General features: G+C 38.2%; 1 protein-coding gene across 3 annotated transcripts in view; it reads left to right on the top strand.

Annotated features, from left to right (window-relative positions):
• Positions 1-21268, top strand: part of LOC145304258 (adhesion G protein-coupled receptor L4-like) — an 80099-nt gene extending 58831 nt beyond the window's left edge. For all 3 annotated transcript variants that reach the window (XM_080146106.1, XM_080146104.1, XM_080146105.1), the window contains 15 exons: positions 3537-3649; positions 4093-4145; positions 4248-4327; positions 4467-4556; positions 11864-11966; positions 12124-12205; positions 12729-12820; positions 14079-14165; positions 14821-14928; positions 15946-16000; positions 16508-16578; positions 17049-17121; positions 17684-17769; positions 19629-19729; positions 20592-21268. In XM_080146106.1, the coding sequence (XP_080002232.1) occupies positions 3537-3649; positions 4093-4145; positions 4248-4327; positions 4467-4556; positions 11864-11966; positions 12124-12205; positions 12729-12820; positions 14079-14165; positions 14821-14928; positions 15946-16000; positions 16508-16578; positions 17049-17121; positions 17684-17769; positions 19629-19729; positions 20592-20759 (1362 nt within the window). In that variant the 3' untranslated portion in view covers positions 20760-21268. The remainder of the gene's footprint in view (positions 1-3536; positions 3650-4092; positions 4146-4247; positions 4328-4466; positions 4557-11863; positions 11967-12123; positions 12206-12728; positions 12821-14078; positions 14166-14820; positions 14929-15945; positions 16001-16507; positions 16579-17048; positions 17122-17683; positions 17770-19628; positions 19730-20591) is intronic.
• The last annotated feature ends 1964 nt before the right edge of the window (positions 21269-23232 follow it).

Below are 23232 nucleotides of genomic sequence, written 5' to 3'. Positions count from 1 at the left end.
AAATGTTAGATTTTTCAATGAAATTAATTGTTTAGGAAAAAAAATTATTTCCAATGAACAGAGTAATGTTTTTTTATTGTATCAATATAAAGAGAATTATATAAAAATGTTCTGTAAGCCACAATATTAACCGAAGTAAAAAAAGAGCTTTTGCTCCGGTCAAAATGACTACAGCAACACTAAAAATTAATTTTTAATTCCCCCCTAAAAAAGTTTATTGGGGACTTAATTCAAATTTGGGCTCTGCAGTCTGATTCTATTGGTGTCCTAGTACATTTTTGACCCCCCATTCAAAAATAGGTTAAAAACAGTTTAAAATTTTTTCTTGTGTGGAAATGTTAAGAGATCAATAACATATGCTACTTTTTTTGATACACTAAGTAATATGGTCTGTAAACCCTAAAAAATACTTTTTGTGTGTCATGCTGTATTACATAGAAGCTTCACAATGATGTCATAGTTCCTAAATGCCAAATTTCATTGGGGGTGGGGGTTATCATACCTGTACACCCCTCCCCCCTTAGACATCAGTGCACTTCATTGCTTGTTTTTATATATAATAGCTTAAATTTTTTTTTTGAATAAAATTCTAAACCCAAATGAGAAATACTATATTAGATATTTTTCAGTTTATATTTTCTTTATTTTACTAATATTTATTTATTCTAAATGTTAATAATAATTCATGAATATTTATTGTAAATATTAAAGAAACATATGTTAGAAAGAGTAGTTTTGTGTATTTCATATCAATATTAAAAATATTTTGTTATTAGTAAATTTTTCTCAGGAGTTTACTTCATTGGAGAACAGAGTTGATCAATCAATCAAAATATCATTAGAGTACATTAGAATCACTTTAAAGACAGATTGTCTCAGTCTGTGGTTAGAGTGGTTTTGCTGGAACTTTATAACACAACTTTAATTCAGAAACAGAAGATTGATTTATGCAGAAAACTAGTGAATTTGATTTAAACATCTAATTTGTATAAATTTAAAACAAACTTTCATCAGTCATTTTTTAAACATGAAAAGAATATAAAATTTTTGAATGTATTGTAATACTGTATAATATCATGTAGTTTAATATAATTTGACTTATAAAGTTTTTTTTTTACAATAATTATAGGTTCAATTTTGCCAATTTTCATCATGAAAGTAGGAAATAAATCACAAAAAATGGCTTGTTTAAGTAAGGGTTTTGTAGCAAAAATGGAAGATTTAAGTAAGAAATTAATCTCAAAAATGGCTTGTTTGAGAAAGAATTTTGTAACAAAAATGGAATATATAAGTGGGAGATTAATCACAAAAATGGCTTGTTTGAGTAAGAATTTTGTAGCCAAAATGGAAGATATAAGTAGGAATTTAATCACAAAAATGGCTTGTTTAAGTAAGGATTTTGTAACAAAAATGGAAGATATAAGTAGGAAGTTAATTACAAAAATGGCTTATTTAAGTAAGGATTTTGCAACAAAAATGGATGATTAAAGTAAGTAATAAACCCCAAAAATGGCTTATTTAAGTAAGGGTTTTGCAACAAAAATGGATGATTTAAGTAAGCAATCAACCCCAAAAATGGCTTAATTAAGTAAGGATTTTGCAACAAAAATGGATGATTTAAGTAAGTACTCAACCCCCAAAATGGCTTATTTAAGTAAGGATTTTGCAACAAAAATGGATGATTTAAGTAAGCAATCAACCGCAAAAATGGCTTATTTAAGTAAGGATTTTGCAACAAAAATGGATGATTTAAGTAAGTAATCAACCCCAAAAATGGCTTATTTAAGTAAGGGTTTTGCAACAAAAATGGATGATTTAAGTAAGTAATCAACCCCAAAAATGGCTTATTTAAGTAAGGGTTTTGCAGCAAAAATGGATGATTTAAGTAAGTAATCAACCCCAAAAATGGCTTATTTAAGTAAGGATTTTGTAGTAAAAATGGATGATTTAAGTAAGCAATCAACCCCAAAAATGGCTTATTTAAGTAAGGATTTTGCAACAAAAATGGATGATTTAAGTAAGTAATCAACCCCAAAAATGGCTTATTTAAGTAAGGGTTTTGCAGCAAAAATGGAGGATTTAAGTAAGCAATCAACCCCAAAAATGGCTTGTTTAAGTAAGGATTTTGTAGCAAAAATGGAAGATATAAGTAGGACATTAATCACAAAAATGGCTTGTTTAAGTAAGGATTTTGTAGCAAAAATGGAAGATATAAGTAGGACATTAATCACAAAAATGGCTTGTTTAAGTAAGGATTTTGTAGCAAAAATGGAAGATATAAGTAAGCAATCAACTACAAATATAGCCTAAATGGCTGAGAAGGGATTAAATTTTGAGGAAAAATAATCCGGATTAAAATCTTAATCTGTAAGACATTTACGACAAAAGCGTCCGATTTGGCTGATTCTTATCAGCCACCCTTATTTTTGGGGATTTTTAGGGGTTTATAGGGCAATAATAGTTCTTCAAGTAAGCAATTAACCTACGAAAATGGCTCGTTAGTCCGACATGTCCGATTTAAGTAAGCCACTTTTGTTGTAAAGTGCGGACTTTCCCGATGTGAGCACGTCCTACTTAAATCTGACAAAAATGCTTATATAAGCACAAAAAAAGGTAAATTGCTGAGACAGAGATTACTAGGGTAAGCTTCTCATTGACTGAAAGGGACAATTTTAGAAGACAAATTAGATCTGACAAAATCTGACATAAAAAACAAGTTTTAATCTTTTTTTTCTTTTTCTATTTTCTGCCTTTTCTTTCTTACTTTCTATCCTATTCTATCTCTCAAGTAATGCCCCTTTATTTATCCTATTTCGAAAAAAAGGTTCGTTTTTATTGACATAATTTTCTTTGTTATATTGGAATTGAACTTCATTAGACTAATGAATATTTGTGTTTGCTGGAATTATTGTATGGAATAGGAAACCAAATTAAACAAGGATGACAACATCCATAAAAGCGAAGCTCTGAAACGGTAAAACAAACGATCATTAATACTTGTAGAGTGTGTCAGAACTGAAAAATCTGAACATAAATGTAAAAATGTCGAATCAAAATTTTAATTAAATTTGTTGAAATTCTGCTTAAATACAGGAAAATTTTTTAGGACATACTTACGTTTTTAGGACTTGCTTATAGAGATACTTCGCTTATAACATTGTACTTTGTTGTCCTAGGAATCAGTATTCCAAAAATCAAATCAATCGGATAATTTCATCACATAAAAATTTGTTGTTAAAAAGTTAAAAATTATCATGTTTAAAATAGACGTACGGACATTCTGGTACCGATTATAGAGTTGCTACGCTTTCTAAATCGTACCTAACTACTACAGAAATTAGCTTGCAAAGTTTAAATCAATAGGACAATTCTAACATGCCTAAATTAACGAAAAAAGCTATCCGTTACCGACGGACGGACGGACGTACGGACGGACCGACCCTAAGCTTCGCTTTTAAAAAGATGCACTATAAAAAAAGTTAAATATAAACTATTCATGTTACACATTAAACCCTAATATTTATTTTGTTCATTAGGGGAGCCTCTGTGTGAAATACCTAACTGAAAACGATGACTTCCATACATATGTATCAACTCTTGTTAAAACCAAGGAGAACAGTAATGAGCAAGATTCACTAATATTTCCAAGGTAACATAGTAATAAAAAGGACAATAAAAGCTTTTCTCGTATTCATTTGAATTCCGTGGATAGGAACCGGTTCTCATCCATACGAAAAAACTATGTCTAGCATCGTATTATATCCAGCTTTCTACGAATATAAAAATGTGCAATCATAAGATTTAATCTTATAATTATACATTCTATATCTGCGGAAAGCTGTTTATAATACGATGCAAGAAATAACTATTATTCCATCTTTTATTATTTCTGGTAAATTGGTAAATTTGGTAAAATACAATGGAATACTTAATTTTTCAGTTTGGCTCAGAACCAGTTATAATTCAGCAGATTATAATCAGTTTGGAAGTCATACTGGAAATCATTTTATGGAAGAAAATGTAAAAATTAAATATAAAGAAAAGATAGTGCAATAAATTTTTTTTGAAAATTTTTTATTCTTTTTACTTTAGGTTTTCAACAGATGCTTACAAGTCTGGTGGTGCTTTGGGTGATCAAATATTAGGTGAAACATCTCATTGGTTGCCAATTATTAAATTTTTGTACAGTTAGAAAATATTTGAAAATTAAAAGATAAAAAATTGCAAAATAAAAGAGTTTTTTTCAGGTTTGACAATAAATAATGATACTGATGACTTGGAAGATTTACAAACAATTATTGTCTTCCAACATGATTCTATTATTGAGGTAAGTTAAGTTTGTTTAGTTGAATGTAGGTCAGGGCTTACTGGCCCTTGTGGCCAACCAAAAAACAGATTAATTATAAAAATTTTCTTATTAGTGGAAAACTGTCTAAGATATTTAAGATATCCTATATTAATTTTAGCAAGTTGATGGATGTCAATTTGTGCCAGGAAGTCCACAATGTATCTACTGGGATTTGAAATCTAATGATTGGTCTAACCTTGGTTGTGAGGTATCTTTCTTTGTAAATTGATTTAAAATCCCATAATTAGAAGCCAAAATAACTAAACAAAAGTATTTATTTAAATCAGGGGAAAAGGGATCATTGGAATGTTAATTACACTTGTTAGTATTTGTTATAAAAAACTTTGGGTACTTTTATTAAATTTTGATTGGTTGGTAAAGAATTTCAAACCTTTTAAATAATAACTATAATCAACAGAAAGGGTTTGTTTTGTGGTATCCGCCGAGGATAAATGGCAGACACCGGAGTTCAATTAGATTACGGCAGTGTGAACAGACGTGGACACCTTACTATAGAGAAGCTACGCTTCTCTAGCATTCACTAAATAATAATCAACATCTATTTCAGTTGTCACTTTATTGAAGGTCTAAAGAGTACTAAAGCTATATACAACAAACAATAACTACACAGATAGGAATAAATAATCATAACATAAAAGCATTATAATACATATACAATAGTCAGTTTGGGCAATAATGATCCCCCATCCCTGGAAAGGGTGGGGGGAATTAACAATACAGCTTAACCATAATAAAGCTTGTCAGATTCAATCATTAATTTTAGATATAGGGAGGGGGTCGGCAGACCCCTTCCCCAGGACTCGGGGGAGGGCCGTTGGCCCTTCCCCTAACCCCGGTCAGGGGTGCCATAGGCATGGCTCACGGTTGCCGAATACCACAACTCTCCCCTCGGAAGGCTGGGAGGGGGTTTCCCTACCAGACTTCCGACAGTGGTTGAGGCCTTCGGCCCGCTCCTTAGGGCTGAGATATATATACAAATGATAATGATTCAATGGAATCCTAGTGGTGAGTTTTTTTCAGGGCTGATGGGCTCCCAACGTGGGATAGAAGGCAGAGGCTGGCTTTGGTTGGACACGTAGCTCAGCGCCGGCAGGTGTCAGGTTGGCGGGTGGCACAGCTGTTGCTGGGACGGTCAGCAGCGGGCATTCTGGTTGTTGTTGGCAGCGGCTGGGGCACTGGCTGCCAAGTTGACCGTCTGGGCGGCAGCCTGACCTCCCGAGGGGCCGCGGGGTCTTCCAGAGGGCGGTCCTGGCCTGCCTGGGCGGTCATGCCCGCTATCGGCTGATTGCATGGACACCATTTCCTCGGCTGCTTCCCGGCCGATGGGAATGGCGTCCCAGTCTACTGAAAAGTCCCGGGACTTGGCATGGGTGAGCTGGGCTCTGGCCAAGGCCTTCCTGTACAAAGTTGGATGGTACAGGAACACTTGTGACATCGCATTCATGGCGGCCCGTACACCTCCTTGTGCTGCTGCCAGGGAAATGGTGGTCAGATCCCCCAGCAGTTTGAGGATTAACAACAGCAAGCACAGTATGGCTGCGCCATCTCCCCACTCGTGAATAGCTTGTCTGAATCCAGCCCAGACATCCAGGGCGGCCTCTCCTTCCTCCGCCAGTCGGTCGATGTTGTAGGACACTATCCCATGGTCTCCGGTGGCCGAACAGCTACCTTGCTGAACGCATGAGCCATAGGACAGGCCGGTCAGCATGGCGCTTTTATACGCTGGGAACGCCAGCAGTTGCTGCCAGTCGTTCAACTCAGCCTGCGAATACAAGCCCCCTGAACTGAAGTCATCCAAGGGTTCTGTCAGCAGCTGCTTGGGCGTATCCAGCGGGGGTGGCCTCTTCTTAGGAGCGGGGGTTAACTCTATCCAGCCTTCCTCCGCGTGCACAGTCAGGGGGTATGTGGAGGAGCAGGGAATCTTGGTGGCGTGGCCGCTATACACTCGTGTCACGGCGTCTACAAATCCTGTGGGCACCACTGGTACTTTGTCCCAACATTCCTTGCTTTCACGGACAACGTATTTGTTGCGTTGGCAGGTAAGCTGGAGCAGGACATCTCCCATCAGCACCGAGAACGTGCTCCCCTGGACACGCACCGGGTGGGCCGGGTCTAGTTGCTGGAGCTTCCAGCAGTTGGCCGCTACTTCTTCTGCTGCTGTGCTTTTCATGCGTGTCTCCAGAGTAAATCCAATATAACCTGCATGTATCTGGGCCTGCAGGGGGACATCAACATCCCTGGCCGATACTCTGGGCAGCGCTGCCGCGGCTGGGTCAGCTGCCACGAACAATGCTGGGTGGTTGGTGGCATGGGCCTCAAAGTCGCAGTTCACTATTGAGGTGGGGTTGGTCATGTTGATGAAAAACTGGGCTTGATGGTCAACCAGGAACGCATCCATCACTAGGCTAGGCTGGAGGCTGCGGATCAGCCTCAAGGGGCAATCTCTCCCCAGGTGGTCCCACACGTAGGTTGCTTCCCCAGTGATGCAAGACAGCTCAGAATGGGGACATTCTAAGGCCAGGTGGTCAGATTGGGACTCCACCCGTCCATCCTCTACTACGTAGGTCTCTTCCTTGACCAGCAGCCGTCGCTCCTGGAGCACTAATTCATTGCGGTACAGCTGGCCCTCGAAGTGGACGCCCTCCCCTTCACAACCCACCCCCTCGGGGCTGTTGACGAGGGCGCCCACCATATCGAGGGTGAAGAACAGGGGATGGTTCAGCTGGAACGTCAGTGGCTGGGTCTTGCCTGGCAGCGTGTAGACTCGGTTCCTGGCCAGGTCTCGGCACGTTTCTGGATCGATCTTGGTTGGCCTCATGAGGGTGGGGACCGAGGTCACCTTGAGGTGACCCCATACCCCACACCTGAATGTCCACTGGGACACAGTGAGCTGACAACTGTATCCTGTTGTTTCCCTAATCTTGACTTGCTGCAGGACGTGTACTTCATGGCCCAGGGGCACCTCCTGGTGTAGCGGTTCCGTGCTACACATCTTTTCTTTATTGTAGGCTGTGACGTGGGTGGGGTTGGCACAGTCCCACCCCACCAGGACGTAGCTGGTTGTAGGCCACACGGCTGCCAGCAGTAGTCCCCACAGGACCATCCACCAGTGTGAGAAGCTACCAGACAGCCATCTACCTCGCGCACGCGGCTGGGGATCTTTGGCTCGGGTCACGGCTGCTTCTCGGGGCTGGACACGGCTGGGCTGCTCCTGGCTAGATACAAATTTCCATTGAGCGTTATCTTTGTGTGGCCGGGGCACCCCGATACCCTCCCCAATGACAGACTGGCAGGCGACTGGCGCTTGCCTGGGTGTCGGCTCCCCTAGCCCCAAGGGGTCCCTTCCCTTGTCCATGGCATGCCCAGTGGCATGGGGCTGAAGTGCGTGTGGCACAGGCTCGCCCTGACTCACGTCCCTCCCCTGCCCTAGGAACTCAGGTGCATGTGGCACAGGCAAGTCCTTATATTCCCAAATTTCAATCTCCCCAGCCTCTGGTGCAGGGGGCACAGGCAAGGTTGGGGTTTTACAATAGTTTGGATACAACACATTTGTTAAATTTAACTTATCCTGGCTTGATTGGAAGTGCTGGGCAGCTGGGTTCCTTCGGCTGGCAGGGGGCGCTGAATGGGGTATAGTTGGGCTCTCCCTACAGGCTGGTGGCGCTGGCTGGCTGGGGGTGATGGGTGTTACCCCTCCCTCTGGGACTGCTGGCTCGTTCCAGGATCCAGGTCTCTCGGTGGCGGCGACGGTTGTCGCCCCAGGCACCAGGTTGGAGGCTGGCTCGTTCCAGGATCCAGGTATCTCGGTGGCGGCGACGGTTGTCGCCCCAGGCACCAGGTTGGAGGCGCTGGATAGCACCCCCCAGTCATCGCAGGTGGCGGCGCCGGGTGGCGCCCCATACATCAACTCTGATGCGCTGGCTAGCGCCTCCTGCCTCTCTCGTTCAGCGGCCGCCAGGGCCTCCCCGTACACCGCCTCAGTGACGCTGGGTAGCGCCCCTCCACTCTTGCTGGGTAGGCTCGGTCGAGCAGGCTCCATCATGTTTAGGCTAAAAGGCTGGGGCCTCAGAACTTCTGGCTCGGCGATGTTGTTGGGTTGCACAAACTCCGGCCCCAGGTGGTTGAGACTGAAGCCCAGGCCAACCCGGTTGGGTTCAGCCGCGCCGCCCAGTACGTTGATCCTAGCTGGAACGGTCCCAAACTGCGGCATCCCGTCGGCTCGGCCCGCTGCGTTGGGGGCGGCTGCTTGCTGCGGTGGTGCTGGGGGCGCGTTCCCTTCCATGTGGGCTACTCTGCTGGGCCTTCCTGGGGGAGCACCCTTGTCTGCGGTGCGCCTACGGCCGGCTACCTGGTCCCAGTCAGCTCTGCACTCGGCCGCCGTATGGCCGGCATAGTGGCAACGCTCGCACTTGGCAGAACGGTCACGGCGTGGCTGGGTGCGTCTCTCCTCTAGGCTGACTTCCATAGGCGTCGGGCAGTCTCGAGCTCGGTGGCCTTTCCCTTGGCAGCGGAAACAGCGGCCTGGAACCTTGTCATCTGGAGCGACCTTCCCCATCTGGTGGAGACCCGGAGCCAAGGCGCCAATCTCCATTGGCTCCGACTCGTCGTAATGGGGCAACTGGACGCTGGCTGATCCCGAGAGCCCGTCGGTGGCGTCCACTAGGCACACACCCTCCTTCAGCTGCTTGGTAATCATTGTGACGGTGAACATGGCTCTCCGTGTGTACTCAGGTACAGAGGTGATCTCATGACTCATCATTTCACGTTTCACATTAGTGTTACGAATGCCACGATTTAATTCGTCGACTAATAATTCGAGATCCTCATGGCTGTAGGCGTCCCTATACAAGGCACACTTTGTAGATATGTATGCTTGTATAGGTTCTGTCGAGTGTTGCCTGTAATCCCTAAACGCTTGTTTCAGCGTCTGGGATTCAAAGGCGGGACGAAATAACATTTCACACTCGGCCTTGACTTGTTCGTATGTCAAGGCTTGGCCTGCCTCGCCAAACAGATGAGAAGCCATTTCCGCCGCTTGCCCTACCAGTGACAGTAAAAGGGCGTTGCGGCGGTTGAGGGAGTCATGGGGCGGCACGCGGTAAGCCGCCCATGACATCTCGAGTCTGCGGATGTGGGAACTCCAGGATTGCTTGGGCGGTCCTCTATACTCCGGCAGGTTACTCAGCATCAGCTTGCGGTACTCGGCTGGAGCCGGCTGAGGGTCATCCTGGAGCCATCCTGGGGCTTGGTCGCCTCCTGGCGCTTGCGGCTGCTCCATCGGGTCAACGGTTCAACGGCGGGACACAAGGTTATAAGGCAATATTATAAATGGTTTGTCACTTGAGGCTTGCTAGCCTAAAAGCCAACACTGTTTTATCACTAGGTTGGTAGTTTAGTTACAAGGATATAACTTAGCTGTACTTATCACTAGTTTTATTCTGAGGTTGTAGAGTAGGCTGGTAGGGGTAGATAGTTGTTGAGGGTCTGAACTGCTGTCAGGAACTGATTTGGTTTTCCTTTATCACACTATAGATAGGAGGAAGAAGCTTGTAATTCTTTATTTTCTAAAAATACCTCTGTTAGATGCTATGGAGTAGCTCCGCTCCGGTGTGTGTGTGTGTGCGTGAAATCTCCTGTCCTTGCAACGCGCTTACGCACCGTCAAATCCGCGCACACAGGTAAAACGCGCACTTATCCCTCAACTCGCTCTCTCATTGGTCCGCTTTGTCCGTTGAATTTTATGATATTTCCGCACTCCGTTGCGCAACCCGTAAATGGCGCTCTGTGTTCCCGGTCGCTAGCTCCACACCGTGGGCGGACTTAGTCAAGTGTGGGTAGGAGGGGGGAAGCGCGTGAGGGGACGGGGTAAATCCATCCGTTCCCCCTGTGAGGAAGGGGGAGTGCTGTGGGTTTGAGGTAACTGTGTGATGAGGTAATGGTGCCCTTTCTCCTTAATCCTAGGCTTATCTGTTATGTCACCTTGATTGTATTTCCTTCAATGGAGAGTGGGCCCCTCCCTTTCCTCTGGAATAAGGGGTGTATTTTTGTTGTCCTGTAGGCTTGGGTGGTTAGATTGTTTATCAGGGCATTGTTATATTACATCTAGATTCTATTTTTGGCCTTATCACAATACATAACAGATTTGCTTACCAAACCTGTTCTATTTTTAGTTGTTATCACAATACACAACAAATCCAAGCCTGTTCTATTTTTAGTTTTATCACAATACACAACAAATTGTTTGCCAATCCTTGCTCATAAATCTATTGTTTAACCATCACACTAGGGTGGTAATCCCTACAATGTGATATAATATCTGCTTTTCTAGATGGGTGGCTGCGCTGTAGCCTCTCAGGATACTTGGAGTTGACGTAGTTTTCTCTGCTTTGGTGCACTACACTCGTATGTTGGCTCGCAGCTCGCAGCTATGTGGCGTGTTTCAGCCTATCGGCGGCAGGGAATGTCCCGTCCTGCTAGCGCCGCTGATCCAAATCCGGCTGATGGCGGCAGGGAATGTCCCGTCCTGCTAGCGCCGCTGGTTCGGATCCTGCTATCTCTTGCAGTAAAGGTTGGCCTATTTTCAGCCGTTTGCACTTATTTGGCTTGTTTCAGCCCTTTGAGCGCTCAATTCTCCGTTAGATGTCGGCGCTTCTTGCGGTTCTCCGTCAAGTTTCGCTGTTTCACTTCCACAACTGCCGGATGCAGAGTTAGACCTTGCTATCCAGGGTGGGTAATTCAGGTTGCTTGTGTCAGTTTTGCCAGTTTCACTGCTGGGAGTACCTTAGCCTCAGCTGCGCGTCTGCTCTACACTTGTGGTTTGCCGTAATCTCACACAGCTGTCACCAAAAGTTGTGGTATCCGCCGAGGATAAATGGCAGACACCGGAGTTCAATTAGATTACGGCAGTGTGAACAGATGTGGACACCTTACTATAGAGAAGCTACGCTTCTCTAGCATTCACTAAATAATAATCAACATCTATTTCAGTTGTCACTTTATTGAAGGTCTAAAGAGTACTAAAGCTATATACAACAAACAATAACTACACAGATAGGAATAAATAATCATAACATAAAAGCATTATAATACATATACAATAGTCAGTTTGGGCAATAATGATCCCCCATCCCTGGAAAGGGTGGGGGGAATTAACAATACAGCTTAACCATAATAAAGCTTGTCAGATTCAATCATTAATTTTAGATATAGGGAGGGGGTCGGTAGACCCCTTCCCCAGGACTCGGGGGAGGGCCGTTGGCCCTTCCCCGAACCCCGGTCAGGGGTGCCATAGGCATGGCTCACGGTTGCCGAATACCACAGTTTATCTTCATCTGGAATGTATATAAATTCATCGTCTAGTCCATTAAGATCCCTGACACAAATTCTTGCTTTTTCTATGATGCTTATTCAATGGTTAAAAATTTAAAACTCTTAAAAAAAAAATCTTCACCTGGCGGTCATTTTGGAACAAATTTAATCTATAAAACTAAATAGGTAACATCTCACACTGATACAGAGGTAGTATGTACCTGTAACCACCTGACTAATTTTGGACTCATGCTGGACTGGAGCGGTCAGGCAGACAGCCAGGATCCAGGTAAACAATTTATTAACATGTTTTAAATTAAATAGTTTTTTTCCTCTTAAATTTTTCTTTTATCTATATTTATTTAAAGATTGATTAAAAATTATTCAAGTAATTGAACAATAAACTTATAATTTTTATCTATTAAACAGAATATTACTATTTTTAGTGTTAAGTGCCCTATCAACATTTTTGTTGATAATATCCATGATTTCCTTGATTCTTACTGAGACCCTACTCTTTCTAAACAAGTGAGTTTGAATATATTTTTTTTAGTTGGTTAATAAATTACTTTCATACTCTAGATACTTCTGTAAGTTTTATAAGTGAAACTTGATACATATTAGGAATATAATTGAAATTAAATGAATTAATAATATGCATAAATAGAAATTAATTTTTACAATGCAAAAAAACGCGATGTATGATGTGTTTGCATACTTTATTTTCTTTGTCATATACTTTAAACAATTATTATATGAATATAGTTGATTAATATGGGACTTAATTTTCTCCCCCCCCCCCCCCCATCCCTCTTTACTTAATTTTATATAACTTCAACATTTAAAGTTGACTTTGTGATTCCTAACTTTTGCTAAATTTAAATAAATCTTAGAATTATGTTTATTGCTCCAACCTTCGGCGGCTAATATTCATTTGTGCTCTATCCCAGCGGAGGAATCTAATTTCCTACTTAACCTAACCTAAATTAAGAATCAAAAAGAGGTTTTGATTTGTTTAGTTAGTGGAAAATTGACTTAAACTTTGTTATAGAAAAGACACAAGAAATTTATTGAGAAGAACTGCAGAATCCAACAGAAATATTTGTCTTTTCATAGCACAACTTTGCTTTGTGGCTTTTGTAGGTAATAATTATCAAAATATGATTTGTCCGTCTGTCTGTACAAATGCAGTTTAAGATCTCGCCAATTGTATAATAATTGGTTTCTGCTTTCTAGAAATATATACTATTATAGTTTATAAATTTTTTCTTGGAAGCTAGGACAACCCATTAAAAATAGTTTAAAGACTGTTCTGACAAAAACTTTTTGAAATAAAAAGTATTTATTGTGAGGGGGGAGCGGGTTACCTAAAACCCCTAATTAGTAATCACAGACTATAAGAAACTTTGTAAAAAAAGAACTTTTTTTTCCCTTTTGTTCCAAATTATCAAAGGCCTGTGAAATAATTTATCTGAAATTATTAAATATATTCCAAGCTACCTGAAAATAGATGTAGAATACGTGTATATTTTGACAGGGGAATTTTTTTCATTAATCTAGGTTGCTAATATAGACAGTAAAAAACAAGCCCTTTTCACTCCACAGGGGGAGCATTGGCCGCTGACAATATGTCAGTGTTTCTGTAACAATGTGGCTTTTTTTATGGATATGGGATAGGATTGTCAGCCCTAAGCCCTATTATTACGGTGTAAAGCATCCATTTGCCCATCAGACAACCAACCCTTTGATTGCACGACCTTTGTCTGAGAAGTCCTAACTGTGCATGGTAGTGAGTTGCGCCTGTTTTGGGCCAAGGCATTCCCCCTACTCTAACTATTTATGTCGCGCACCTGACATAGCAGCATGAGGAACCATTTTTAACGTCTTTAGTTATGACGCGGTGTCTGGCCGAGATTCGAACCTATCACCTTCCCGACGACGAGCGGATACGCTACGTGTTGAGCCACGGTCGCGGGTTGCTAATAGTCCTCATATATTGATCAATATGTTACCCATGGTCAGGGGAAAGGATGGGGTGAAGCCATAAGGGGAAGATGGGGTGAATAGTAATATTAGAAAGCTGTAATAAACATTTTGTCAAGTTATGCAAGAATCTCTCACAATAACATCGCGCCTTAAGGGGCGATTCTTCGTATTTTTAACAGTTGCTTTTCTCTTATTTCTAGCACCTGCGGGGGGCTCTAACCCTGCTGGGCCAATTACCTAACCCCGTGGGGCAATCACCTAACCCAATATAACCTAACCTAACCTAAAATAACCTATAAAAAGCCATTTTAAAAACACGAAGAATCGCCCCTTAAGGTGCGATGTTACGAAAGGCACTATTCCCAAATATTCTATATCAATTCTACCTGACCTAAATGTTCTTGTTCATTTATAGGCAGCAACAAAAGCTTTTCTTGTGGTATATGTGAGGCTATGGGGGCTGTCACACACTTCGCGTGGTTGGCTTTCTTCTCTTGGATGTGTAAGTTCCTTGTTATGTACTAGCGGCTTTGCCCCTAGCCTCTAGGGGCTGTGCCCCAAGAGGTGATAAAAAAAAAATTTGGGCGAAATACGTAAAAGGACCAAGGAAATCCTCTACAAAAAAAAATGGGGGGGATTTTTTGTTTTTTCTGGGGTTGGGGGTGTCCCACCCCCCCCCCCCCCTAAGAAAATAGCTTAAAAACAGTAGGTATATTCCCTGAAGAGTAGAGCCCAATCGGTTCAGTGGTTACTGAGATCTTAAGCTTCAGACGGACAGACAGACGGACAGACAGACAGACAGACAGGCATCATTCTACTTTGTATTATCAATAGGACAAACAATACCAAATTTCTTGAATGACCTAGTTGCTTCCTTAAAGTAATCTCTTCTGGGTATATATATACTTATACGCATATCCAGCTGGCCTAAAATCTAGCTAACAATCTCTCTATATATCTATCTTTGTATCTAGCCATCTGTCTATCTTTATACTTAGCCTTCTTTCTATCTTTATAACTACATAATAATATATCTGTCTATATATCTAGCATTCTATTCTTTTATATTTAATTTTTCATCTCTCTACCAATCTTCTGCATTTTCAAGCTTTCTGTTTACCAATCTTATTATTAATCCATCTATCTATCTATTTTAGTTGTAGAGGGATATTTCTTCTATACAGCCCTTGTGATAGTATTTGAAATGACAAGAAAACGACTCTGGTTGTTTTATGTGCTAACCTATGGTGTGTCTCTTATTATAGGTAATAATGAGTAGAAACATTGTTAAAACTTTTCAAACGGGTGTGCAAAAAAGTGCGGAACTTTTTTTTCTATTAACACAAGCCTTGCAATTTGAATTTTGCACATCCCTAAATCTAGTACAACTAAACACCTCGTTATACTAGAGATATTAAAATCTGGGCAGTTGAAACTTATAATAGAAATTCCTTGGCCCTTAAACGTCCCATAATCAAGTACAGTTTTTAAAAAATTGCAGTTAGTTGACTTTTAGACAATTGCAGTCTAATCAGTGGGAAGGTTATCTGCAGTTAGATATAAAAATGTACATTCAATACTAAAAATACTTTTGAACCAAAATTAAAATCATGCTGTTGAATATTTAAAGATTTTATGTTTATGTTTTTTTGGCGTATGGATTTTATTACAGTATCACTAAATAGCCTAAAACCTACACTAGAATGATATACCTTTTTAAAAGCGAAGCTTTTCTATAATTATTAAAAGCGAAGCTTTTCTATAATTAGGGTCGGTCCGTCCGTAACGGATAGCTTTTTTCGTTAATTTAGGCATGTTAGAATTGTCCTATCGATTTCAAATTTTGCATGGTGATTCCTTTAGCAGTTAGGTACGATTTAGAAAGCGTAGCAACTCTATAATCATTACCAAAATGTCCGTACGTCCATTTTAAACATGATGATTTATTTACTTTTTTAACATCAAATTTTTATGTGATCTAATTATCCGATTGATCTGATTTTTGGTATATTGATTCCTGGGACAACAAAGTATAATGTTATAAGCGAAGCAACTCTATAATCAAGTCCTATAAATGTAAGTATGTCCATAAACATTATCCTGTATCAAGCAGTTTTTTAACAAATTTACTCACAATTTTGCTTCGACTCTTGTACATTTATATTCTGATTATTCAGTTCTGACCCTATAGAAGTGTTAGTGTCCGTTTGTCCTACCGTTTCAGTGCTTCGCTTTTATGGATGTTGTCATCCTTGTTAAATATTGAAATGATATATTTTTAGTTTTGATTACTGTGACAATAAGTGAGACAACAGGCAGCTACCTTTATTTAAGAAGGTAAATATTTTAACCAGTGCATGGCGTCAACAGGATTTTACTACAAGTTTTTATACACGCCCTAAAACAGCCAAGGGTATGTGTATATTAACTTAACACACCCCTTTGATGTTTTAAGAGGGTGTATCAGGGAGGTGTAGACCCCAGCTAAGGCGAATATAGAGTTGTATATCCCTATAACGGGTCGTATCAGCCCCCTTAATCTTTCTAGTGGGTGGATACACCCCCCTTAGCACGCTGATAATTGTGACGCTCATCTAATATTTTTATCAATTTTATTGGTCTGTCGGTATGTTGATCATGCATTAAAAGACTTGAATGCTTTTTTATGCTTAAGTGTTTCATGATTTCTATGATTTATTGCATATTTATAATATGAACATATTGTATATAATTCATTTTGTCCCTTTGTTCAATGTCAATCTATGATATTTTTGTGCTTCACTACTTATGGATGTTGTCATCCTTGTTTATTTATAATTTATCTAATCTATTTTAATATTTTAGAGATAGTGAGAATACAGTAAATAGTTGTTGGCTGCACAGCTATGCAATTATTGCTGTCCTTGTTCCAGTTGGTAAGATGTAGTCTAGTATAGCTAAAAAAACGATTCATTTTCGCTGGATTAGAACCGGTTCTGGGCCATACTGAAAAATTATGTCTCGTACAATTTTCCACGAATCAAAATCATAAAATTAATATACCAAGAATATTATTGTTACACCGCAAAAAGCTGTCTATAATACGATCAACAACTATTCAGTATAGCTTATTATCTTATCAAAGACATTATTTTCTGGTCATTTCGTCCATCCAGTAGAAGTGGAGTGGATTGGGTAAAGTGGGAGGGTGGAGGTAAGGGTTATATTAGCGAGCTGCAAGTTTCAATTTATTAGAGTACATGATAATCTGGTGTAAGGTCCAAGTAATAATAAATCCAATCTGGAATGATACCCAAAATTAAGAAAGTTTTTCTTAAGGTTTTCACCTATTTATCGTCCTTTATTCTATCCCGTAAAATCCCTTATGTAATATCTAAAATTTTAGGATTAGTTGTAGCGTTTAATATTGGTATCACTATCCTGGCGGTCAGAGTTGCAGATAAGGCTGGCAGAAGGAGGTAATTTTCCATTTTTTATTGATATAAATCGCGCGATGTTTTTTTCAGGTTTGAATATTTACTTTTCTTTTTCCCCAAACTCATGGTTTTTACACATGTTTTAAGTCAAATCGTCAATCAAGCCTTCAACTGATGGTGAACAACAACCAAAACAAACTTTTATAACATATTTTGATGCTTTTTTTAGGACAGTTTAGGTTATTTAAGGTTTTTTCAAAATTTTACTTCACCTTGTATACACAATAAAAAAGTTTTTGTGATTTTTAGAAATATAAATCTTTAAACAGGAAATACAACTACATCTATCTAATTCAAATAAATAGAGTTGGTTGGAGACTTTGTCTAACAACTATTTACCTATTACTGTTTGGATAAAGGAACAGGGCAATGGTCAATTAAGAGCGCTAGCTTTCGTCTGCTCTAGTACCCAAAGCTTATAGATTGGCCAAAATAAGAAAAGATTTTGTTCTGATACCCATGTCGAAGTCCAAGACAACTAAATGAAGCAATTTTCGATCCATTGTCCAATCTATAAATCGCTGAAAATGATGTTTAACTTCAGGGAGCAGAAGAGCAAGCAAAGAATAATATCAACATTTAGAAATACAATTCTTATTTCCCTTCTCCTTGGATTAACATGGACTATAGGTAAAGTTAATAATATCAACATTTAGAAATACAATTCTTATCTCCCTTCTCCTTGGATTAACATGGACTATAGGTAAAGTTAATAATATCAACATTTAGAAATACAATTCTTATCTCCCTTCTTCTTGGATTAACATGGACTATAGGTATAGTTAATAATATCAACATTTAGAAATACAATTCTAATCTCCCTTCTTCTTGGATTAACATGGACTATAGGTATAGTTAATAATATCAACATTTAGAAATACAATTCTTATCTCCCTTCTCCTTGGATTAACATGGACTATAGGTAAAGTTAATAATATCAACATTTAGAAATACAATTCTAATCTCCCTTCTTCTTGGATTAACATGGACTATAGGTATAGTTAATAATATCAACATTTAGAAATACAATTCTTATCTCCCTTCTCCTTGGATTAACATGGACTATAGGTACAGTTAATAATATCAACATTTAGAAATACAATTCTTATCTCCCTTCTCCTTGGTTTATCTATCTATCTATCTATCTATCTATCTATCTATCTATCTATCTATCTATCTATCTATCTATCTATCTATCTTTCTATCTATCTATCTATCTATCTATCTATCCATCTATCTATCTATCTATCTATCTATCTATCTATCTATCTATCTATCTATCTATCTATCTATCTATCTATCTATCTATCTATCTATCTATCTATCTATCTATCTATCTATCTATCTATCTATCTATCTATCTATCTATCTATCTTTCTATCTATCTATCTATCTATCTATCTATCCATCTATCTATCTATCTATCTATCTATCTATCTATCTATCTATCTATCTATCTATCTATCTATCTATCTATCTATCTATCTATCTATCTATCTATCTATCTATCTATCTATCTATCTATCTATCTATCTATCTATCTATCTATCTATCTTTCTATCTATCTATCTATCTATCTATCTATCTATCCATCTATCTATCTATCTATCTATCTATCTATCTATCTATCTATCTATCTATCTATCTATCTATCTATCTATCTATCTATCCATCTATCTATCTATCTATCTATCTATCTATCTATCTATCTATCTATCTATCTATCTATCTATCTATCTATCTATCTATCTATCTATCTATCTATCTATCTATCTATCTATCTATCTATCTATCTATCTATCTATCTATCTATCTATCTATCTTTCTATCTATCTATCTATCTATCTATCTATCCATCTATCTATCTATCTATCTATCTATCTATCTATCTATCTATCTATCTATCTATCTATCTATCTATCTATCTATCTATCCATCTATCTATCTATCTATCTATCTATCTATCTATCTATCTATCTATCTATCTATCTATCTATCTATCTATCTATCTATCTATCTATCTATCTATCTATCTATCTATCTATCTATCTATCTATCTATCTATCTATCTATCTATCTATCTATCTATCCATCTATCTATCTATCTATCTATCTATCTATCTATCTATCTATCTATCTATCTATCTATCTATCTATCTATCTATCTATCTATCTATCTATCTATCTATCTATCTATCTATCTATCTATCTATCTATCTATCTATCTATCTATCTATCTATCTATCTATCTATCTATCTTTCTATCTATCTATCTATCTATCTATCTATCTATCTATCTATCTATCTATCTATCTATCTATCTATCTATCTATCTATCTATCTATCTATCTATCTATCTATCTATCCATCTATCTATCTATCTATCTATCTATCTATCTATCTATCTATCTATCTATCTATCTATCTATCTATCTATCTATCTATCTATCTATCTATCTATCTATCTATCTATCTATCTATCTATCTAGGATTCCTGCCGTATTCAGTAGCGCAGCAATACATAACTGTAATTCTGAATGCCTCCATGGGAATTTATATTCTGGCCTACAGCATTTTAGCAAATACTAAGGTAATTTATTTCATTTTTATTTTACAAAATAAATCTTTAAAAATTGAAATTTTTTAGGGGTGTAAAGTATGGGTTAGCACCATAAAACCTTCCCTAGACCTATATAAGACATGTATTATCATGTATACAGGCAGACAAACAGAAAGACATTCTGTTACTTTAGGTTTTAGAATGGTATTAGGAAGTGTTAGAACTGCATTTAATTACAAAAACATCCAGGGAACCTAAGGAATATAACAATGATGATACACATATTAACCCTTCTGAAACATTTGATCACTCAACTTAATGAATCAACCAATCAAAATTAACTAACATCAACAAAGTTGTTAAGTCAATGAATCAGAAAACGTTATTATAAAACTTTGGGGACTAGTGTAATAAACAGCCAAACACTGTTACCAAAAGTTTTATAACCACGTTATCTTATTTGTTGGCTCAAAAACTTTGGATATCTTTAATGAATTTTGATTGGTTAGTTTAAAACTAAAATGTCCAGACTTTTCAATTAATCAAGGGGTAATCTTTTTTATCATAATTGGGGGATGTAAACAATTCATCCTTTGTTGGAACCTAGTAAAAGTGTCTGACTCTGATTATGACGTAAAACAATTAGCCAATGAGAGGCCAGTATACACTGTAATTGACCAATTGTAAAATTTATAGTGGCCTCTCATCTTCATAAAATCGATTATTACAAAAAAAATTAGCCAATGAGAGGCCACTATAAATTTTACAATTGGTCAATTACAGTGTAAACTGGCCTCTCATTGGCTAATTTTTTTTTACGTCATATTCAGACACTTTTACTAGGTTCCTCCATTGTCTTATCCCTTAATATCCCTGATATCTGTGTGTGTAGGTACGGACGGACATCAAGGAGAGGGTGACGGAGATGATGACCCGGAGCACGGCCCCACAACCCTCCCCCACCACGGAGAGGACCCAGCAAGAGGTGAACAAGCCCATAACTATTCATTCAAATAGCAACAGCTTCTCAAGAAACAGCTTTTCTGATACCAAATTGTAATAATGAAGATGATTAAAGTCCCTCCACAGATTATGACGTCATACGATAGAATAGCCAATGGGAGGCCAGTAAACACTGTAATTTACCAATTCAGGTAAAATTTATGCTGGCCTCTCATTGGTTATTTTATCGTATGACGTCATAATCTGTGGAGAGACTTTAATCATCTTCCGATTTATAATTACTTGGATATTGCACCAGATTTTCGCCTACTTTAATAAAATGTTATTCCTGCTGGCTAATATAAAAGTCCAACCCTTTTACACCATCCCCTCCCCTTCTACTGGAGGAACAAACTGACTAATATATACGTTTTTAGTAAAAGCCTAAATCCATTTCGCTTGTCATAATATCCAATTATATATTATATCCATAATTGTAACAGCATATATTTTTAACATATTTAAATTTAGACTTCAATAACCTTTTCTCTTGTATATGCAAGCCGATATTTTGTTATTAGTAATTTTAATAATATATCAATTATTATTATTATAAAAGATTTTAAATATTTTAAAAACATAATCACGAAACCTATCACTATTGTATTTATTCACGAAACCTATTATTTAGAATAAATAAAAATATTTTGATTTAAGAAATACTATTTATTTGTGTATTCTAATAAATGAATAATTAATTCATTTTTAGATATTTTACAACTTATATAGACTATTTTAAACCAAGGCACTAAATAACCGATTACGTCATCTTCACAATATGGATGATAGACAGGATATGAAATTATACAGATACTATGCTTTTAAAATTTTGCGTTATCGTCTGGAGAATCATCATTTCAAAAATCATGTTAAAACCGAATTATTACAAATTTTGAATCAATAATAAATCTATAAGTGTATTCGTTTGCAATTGGGGCTTTCTGTTTCGGCGTATGGACGGATACAAAAGGGCTCGGCAGCCGGGCATAAGCCTCAAATTTAAACCCGCTTGTGTGCATAAAAATTTTCTCGAAAAGCTGGATTGTCTGTTTTGGAACAGATTTCAGACATCCAGCTGAATTTTAAAGTTATGATATTCTGATTTCACTTAGGCTTACACGCGGCTTACGCGCGGCTGCCGAGCCCTAATAGAAAACAAAATTTTGAAAATTTCATATTCGGAATTTGGAATATATGGTACATGTATGATATATAGAATAGAGCGATTTATAGAGTATATTTTCATCAAAAATGAAATATATCCTTCTTAAAGAAAAACTTATACCTATAGTGTATCTGTAGTAAAGGATCTCGCTAACTGCCGAACCGTTATGGTTCTTCTTTATGGTGAGGCTTTCAAACAGATTTAAGGAAGGCTTATGGCTATTTTGTGTACTTTAACCCTTGATTATAATTCTTTATACAAATTTTAGCATAGAGCCCCTGAAAAAACGTAAATATCAACTGATTTTGGTATTAAAAAAGCCAACCCTTTTTAAAGCACATATAAATTTTGTTGTTTTTATAATACAGACAAATTTGTAGAATAGTGGAAAACTGTGAGCATAAGAAAATGTAAATAGTTGTAAAGAAAACTCAAAGATTTTGAGCCTATAAATAAGATAACGTGGTTATTACACTTGGGGTACCAGCGAAATTTACAATTTAAAAATCAACGACCGGTTGACTGAATGGCTATGAACTCAAACAAACCATTGACGAATGCTAGACTTTGATTGGCTGCTGAAATTGACAATTTTCTAACTAAATTTAGATGTATTGTAATTTAGTTTTAGTTGTAGGGGAGGTAAATTTTCATTTTTGGGGGGGTTGGGGGTGTCCCACCCCCCAAGAAAATAGCTTAAAATCACCACAGGACCGATAGGTATATATACCCTGAAGAGTAGAATCCAATCGGTTCAATGGTTACCGAGATCTTAAGCTTCAGACGGACGGACAGACGGACGGACAGACGGACGGACGGACGGACAGACATCAAGCTACTTTGTATTATAGATATCGCTTTTCTCTTTGACCGGAGTAGCTGAAAATAGCGTTTGCAATAATTAGTTATCTGCTGGAAATAGGCAATCCATTTTCAGCACATCTAAATTTGCTAATTGTGAATATTTGTTGTTTTGAGATGGCACCGTATAAATTTCTCTTCCACCGATCTCGTAAACTTTTGTGGTACAAAAGTGCATTTTGTAAAGCAAGAGTTTTTACAAAAACTGATAAAAGCAAGGACAATTTTATTCATTAAAAGCAAAAATTTAGAATTTAGTATTGTATCGTATTATAAACAGCTTTCCACGGATTGTAAAATGATAAGATACAAAGTAAATTCCCCCCAACCAGAATTTTTTTATTTTGAAAAAAAATGGGAAAGGGGGTCATTATTTTTTAGGTGGTAAACCTTCCATGGACTTGTGACAACCTACATTGTAAAGGATAACCAACCATATCGGTTCAGCGGTTAGCGAGATACTTTGGTCCAAACATACAGACAGGAAAACTCATGAACATCCTGT

This window comes from Acartia tonsa, chromosome 13, assembly GCF_053477335.1.
Source record: "Acartia tonsa isolate MP-2025a chromosome 13, ASM5347733v1, whole genome shotgun sequence".
Taxonomy (NCBI): Eukaryota; Metazoa; Arthropoda; class Copepoda; order Calanoida; family Acartiidae; genus Acartia; species Acartia tonsa.
This window is presented reverse-complemented; position numbering and strand designations above follow the sequence as displayed.